This window comes from Capsicum annuum, chromosome 1 (genome assembly GCF_002878395.1).
Source record: "Capsicum annuum cultivar UCD-10X-F1 chromosome 1, UCD10Xv1.1, whole genome shotgun sequence".
NCBI lineage: Eukaryota > Viridiplantae > Streptophyta > Magnoliopsida > Solanales > Solanaceae > Capsicum > Capsicum annuum.
The window spans coordinates 16179161-16184297 of NC_061111.1; the positions used below are offsets into that span (position 1 = coordinate 16179161).

Here is a 5137-nt window from a genome sequence, read left to right on the forward strand (position 1 = left end):
ATATGGAACTAAAGGAACTTACCAACTAAAGATTATCATGTTCACACCAGAACTTCAACCAGGACATACAACATTTTGTTTAGAATAACAATGCTCTTTCTTATAGAAGGTAACAGTGCTCTTTCTTCGACGCATACAGAGTATTTGTCCTTCAATCTGGAATGGTGAAACGCCACATTTGGGCCAGTTGTTTCTGTAATAAGTTGAGATAAAAAGAACTCACCATTCGCAACCTGCAGAACAAGAACTACAGTAGGGAGCAAATTCAGCTGACTCAGATAAAAGGAAACAGACTTTATTTAAACCTCTTTTAGCAAGTATAACATATACATCACAGCAACAATATGTGCCTTTCCTCCCACTTGGCCTGGCTGGATCAGTTACTTGCACTTACTAGTATTACTGATTCAATCAAGCAGCCTATGTAAACAGTTATGAAAAAATGTTGTCTTCTTAAGAGACGGTTCATGAGCATGCCCGTCTTCAAATAAAGCTTGCACAAGGGCCTACGAAGTTACACCAAAGACCCCGATTCTCTGTTCAATTGGAACCCGGCAGCAGGGGCATATAGCTCTTCCCTTCTTCCCGTAGTTGTCATTGCAGTTCGCACATAGAACCTGATGAGCACAAGGTAAGAAAACAACTGAAACTTCATCCTTCGTGCAAATTAAGCATTCCCTATCACCGCTAACGTCCTTCCCAGAAGAATCCTTCGATCTATCAAAATCATGCAGCATCCTTGCAACATCTCCTTCCGGTCGCTCATTAGATGCTTTAAGCCGAGACAGGTCTTGTTCAAGCCGTTGGAGGTCATCCTTGTGCCGCTGGAAATCTATTTCCATCCTAAGGCGCAAAGCCTCAAGCTTTCTTTTGTTAGTAGCCTCAGCTGTTTCCTTGAGGCGCCGCTCCTCTTCTACTTGTGCCAAGGCTTGCTTCTTAGCCCTCTGTTCCTGCCTCCACTTCGCCTGTCAAAAATTGGATATAGAACCATTATTCATTGCCCAATAATGTGTTCTCCATGAAAGCAAGCAGGTAAAGGAAGCAAATAAAGAATGTACTACAAGAAAAACAGGTTGTGCACAAAATCAGACTGATGAGGAAAGACAACTGTCAAGAATCTAGAATTGATATTATCCAAAGGGAAGCCACACGTACCATTTTTTTCGCAACACAAAAATAATAATGGGGAAAAAGGGAGTAAGATTTGACAACAAATGTGATATGCTACTTTTGCATGTAAATTCCAATTACCCCAGTGAGATATAATTTCAGAATGTTACATGATCTTGAATGTGTTGCATTTCCAAGTACAGCTTCGGAATGTAATAATTTGGTAACAATGATTGACTTTTAGCCAACTTATCAGAAAAGGGGGGAAGGGGGGGGGGGGGGGGGGGGGGGGAGCCAACAAATCTTGAAGTAAGAAGACCCCCTCGCCTCCCCTCCCAAAAAAAAAAAAAATCATAACTTACTCCAAAGAAATTAGCCCAATTTCTCAAGAAGTGATGCAGATACTGTGAACTGTCATTTACACTACAAGAAGGCAAAACCAGTAAACAGAAAATAATAAAAAGCAAAAAGTGCATACCTCAACTTCCTTTTGAGCTGACTCAACCTCAAGCAGTTGCTGCTGCAAATCTGAAATCTTCTGCTTCTCTACCGCAATATTGTCCTGCAGCTTGTTTTTCTGTTTTTCCCAAGCTCCGAGCTTCTTTAGGCACTTCCTCTCCCTCCTTACAACCTCCAAGCAGGTTGTTGCAGACTCTGATGCGCTTAACTTGCAAGCCTCCATCTCTGCCCTAATTTCAGCATTTTCATTCTCAAGCTTTTTCACTGTCAGGTTTGCATGGTCAACGCGGCCACTTGCTTCCTGTAGAGCAATCTCCATAGGTGACTTTTTCGTGGTAGAGTCGTCGCTAGCCTGCTTGCCCTTCTTTATTCTGTGATTCTCCTCCCTTTCCATCCGCAATATCTTAAGCTCATTTAAGTCATTACTGAGCTTCCTTGCAGCTTGCATTGCCTTCTGGTGGGCCCAGTCTTTTCGCTCCTTCACCTGCCTTTCCAAATCTTTTATTTGATGGATCAAGTTCAGAATCATCTCGTCCTTCTGGTCCATCTGTCCATGTACCTGCTCCGAATTCTCATCAAGTTTCAAATCACTGAACTTACTCACGACGGAGCTAACCACTTCTTGACTTTTCAGATTCTGAGATTCATCAGATTGACCAAGTCCACCTTCAAACCGTGATGTACTTCCACTTGGCAGGTCCCGACCAGGCAAAGAACTAGGACAAGCTTGAGATTGATTTTGCAGGTACTTTGAGTTTGCCCTTAATCCAGCAGCAACAGCTGCAACGTTCCTCTTCAACAATGTTTTCATTGAAGGAGTGAGATTAAACCTCTTTGGACATTCAATCTCCCTTTGCAAAGAAGATTCCGAGGCATACGAGAAGAAACCATTCACAGGAAACTCATTAGCACCCCCATTCCCGAAACCCCAACCAGCGTGAAACCTATACATAGCAGGCACAACACCAACACCAACAGGACTAGAATCAACACCCTCAACCGGGACACTGGGCAAGCAATTTCCACTTTGGGGAGGAGGAACAATCGGAATTTCCATCACACTAGCACGACCAACATGAAGATCACTCATTAGCAAATACCACATTGCATCCCCTTTACTCAAATGTGGCTTAACTTGTTGCAACAAACACACCATACCAGCCAATGAATACTCCTCTAACTGCCTTAAATCCACAAATCTATCCTCCGAATCCTCAACATTTTCATTACTCAAATACAACAATGAGTTATGCAATATATTAGTCAAAACATCCATACCACCATAACAATATCCATTTCTAAGGATAGCTTTCATTGCCACTTCTTCATCATAACCCAAAGATACAAGCTTTGCGATAGCCACATTGTACAAATAATCCAAATTCTTTAACAAGATTTCTTCTAACTGTTCCTCAGTACAGTAACCCCATCCATTATCATCAAACACACCAACCCCATTTGGCATCTGACAATTAAATGGCCTAAGCCCAAATTCAGTTAAAAACTGAGATATACCATCATTTCTATCCGTTTGGCCATAAAAAGTGCAAGTAATTTTTAGGAAAAATCTTGGCAAAAATTGAGCATAGCTATTACCTGACACATGTTACATTACTTAAGCCTACTCTTTCTTCAGGACACGAAACGAGCAGCCAAAAATTTGTCCATACAATTTGTCATTTTTTGGCAAAAAAACCCCAAGAACCCAAAAACTAGAAAAAAAAAGTAGCTTTTGGGCCAAATTCCTATCTCTTGGCGAACTAATGGAAATGTGTGCATTTACGCATGTAAGTCAAGTCAGTAGTGGATAGAGCTTATAATCATCTATGGGATTTTTTTAAACACGAAACATATTTACCACGGAACATGTTCATTATAAAATGAGTATTTTTCATACTTTTTACAACTTATTGGTATAAATCATATTTTATGTTTTTTTCTTAGAAAAAGTGAAATATACTTCCCAAAAAGGCCAAACATATAGATGAATTTTCACCCAAAAATGACTTTCTGCCATAATTGAAATTAGTTTCACAATTTTGAGTATTTTACCTTGGATGGGCTCTTCTGTTCTTCTCTCTCATTTTGGGAATTTCACAACCACCCTGCAATTCAAGAACAACCTAAAAAGTAAATAAAGGAAATCAGCAATAACAAGATTCTGAATTCTTGAAGAGTTACCTGATATCTGTTCCCGTGAATTTCGTCGGAGTACGCGAAAACTGGCTCAGACACCACAGTTAATAAACGAAAAAAAAAAAAAAAAGAATTCTTGAAGAATTTTATCAGTAAAAGAAATGAATTGTGGATGTGCCAAATCGGACCTAAAGCTTAGTGATTATAGCTGTGTTGACAAATGCACTCAAGAGTGTTATAGAGAGACGGAGAGATTGAGAATTCTAAAAAATGGAAGTTGTATATATATACTGGGTTGGTTAATAGATGGAGATGGGTTTGGATTTTGATCATCTATGAGATAATTTTAGGTTAGTTACAGTACGGGTGGTTTGGTACAAAGAATCATTATTTTAAAATTAATTTATTTTATGATTGATTAAGATAAAATATCTGGGATAATTTATTACGTGATTTGTTATTTTGCAATTGTGCTACTTCCTCCGTCTTATTTTATGTATCATAATTTGATCGGATACGAAATTTAAGAAATAAGTAAAGATTTAGATATTTTTTATCAAATTATTTCTTATTAAAATAATATACTATTATTATTTTTAATTAGCTGAGGCCTTATAAGTGAGATCAATAAGAATAAAACTGAAATTGTGTATTTAAATAGTTAGCAAATAAAAAAATATAATATTTTTTAGGGGACGAACAGAAAAAAAAAAAGATGACATATAAAATCGGATGAAGAGAGTATTATTTTTATTCTATATTGTAGGTGAATAATTAATATCGAAATGATTTATTTTCAATCAAATGATTCCTGGACACTTTAGTATTATGATTTAACTAGTAAAATAGACCGCGCTCCGCGCAGTTATGAAAGCTTTCATTAGAAAATTGAAATTTTTTTTCATAACATACTCACTAAGTCATGATCAGATAATAAGAAAAGAGCACTTGCAAAATAAAATATCGATTAAAAGGAAGGTTGTTGAGCTTGCAAATTTAATTCTAAATTGTATAATTAGCTCATATGTTAAATTCCTTGGAGGACATCTATCAAATGTCAGGATCCGAGGTTACCCTAGTCACGACAACGGTGCTTACGGTGACAAGCTAACCCATGAGTTGGTACCTGCTGTGAGCACTAAGTAAACTAGTAGTAAAACATGTACGCGGAAGATAAACTAATTAGGTAAAGCTAATCTGAATACTGAAAACGTGGTTTAATCACAAGTCTGTAACATTTGTGAAAAATACTGAAACACGACTGATAAGACTGATAAACTAACTGACTGTCTGAATGTCTGAAAAGACTCTAAGGCTGACTTTGGAGTTGATGGGATAAACTCCCAACTAATTCCAACTGACTAGGAAAAAGAAATGCTGAAATAACTGAATGAAAGATAAACTTGTCTTGGAAGGATGGGGATTCACCATT

General features: G+C 37.7%; 1 protein-coding gene across 2 annotated transcripts; it reads right to left on the minus strand.

Annotated features, from left to right (window-relative positions):
* Positions 1-279: 279 nt before the first annotated feature.
* LOC107873387 (MND1-interacting protein 1) lies at positions 280-4131 on the minus strand. 2 transcript variants are annotated; one of them, XM_016720225.2, is made up of 4 exons: positions 3751-4131; positions 3622-3674; positions 1589-3050; positions 280-965 (listed from the first exon to the last, which is right to left on the minus strand). In XM_016720225.2, the coding sequence occupies exons 2-4, from the start codon at positions 3651-3653 to the stop codon at positions 507-509; spliced, it is 1953 nt and encodes a 650-aa protein (XP_016575711.1). In that variant the 5' UTR covers positions 3654-3674; positions 3751-4131; the 3' UTR covers positions 280-506. The 2 variants fall into 2 exon arrangements, with proteins under 2 accessions (XP_016575711.1, XP_016575712.1); XM_016720226.2 differs by lacking the exon at positions 3751-4131 and having other exon boundaries at positions 1589-3034; positions 3622-3667.
* Positions 4132-5137: the final 1006 nt, after the last annotated feature.

What these genes read in the sequence shown, in the direction of transcription:
- LOC107873387 (XM_016720225.2), bottom strand. Translation starts at nt 3,653, where the DNA reads ATGAGAGAGAAGAACAGAAGAGCCCATCCAAG. An exon ending in AACAGAAGAGCCCATCCAAG is followed by an intron (nt 3,051 to 3,621) that starts GTAAAATACTCA and finishes ATTTGGGCTTAG; the next exon opens with GCCATTTAATTGTCAGATGC. An exon ending in CAGCTCAAAAGGAAGTTGAG is followed by an intron (nt 966 to 1,588) that starts GTATGCACTTTT and finishes AATTTTTGACAG; the next exon opens with GCGAAGTGGAGGCAGGAACA.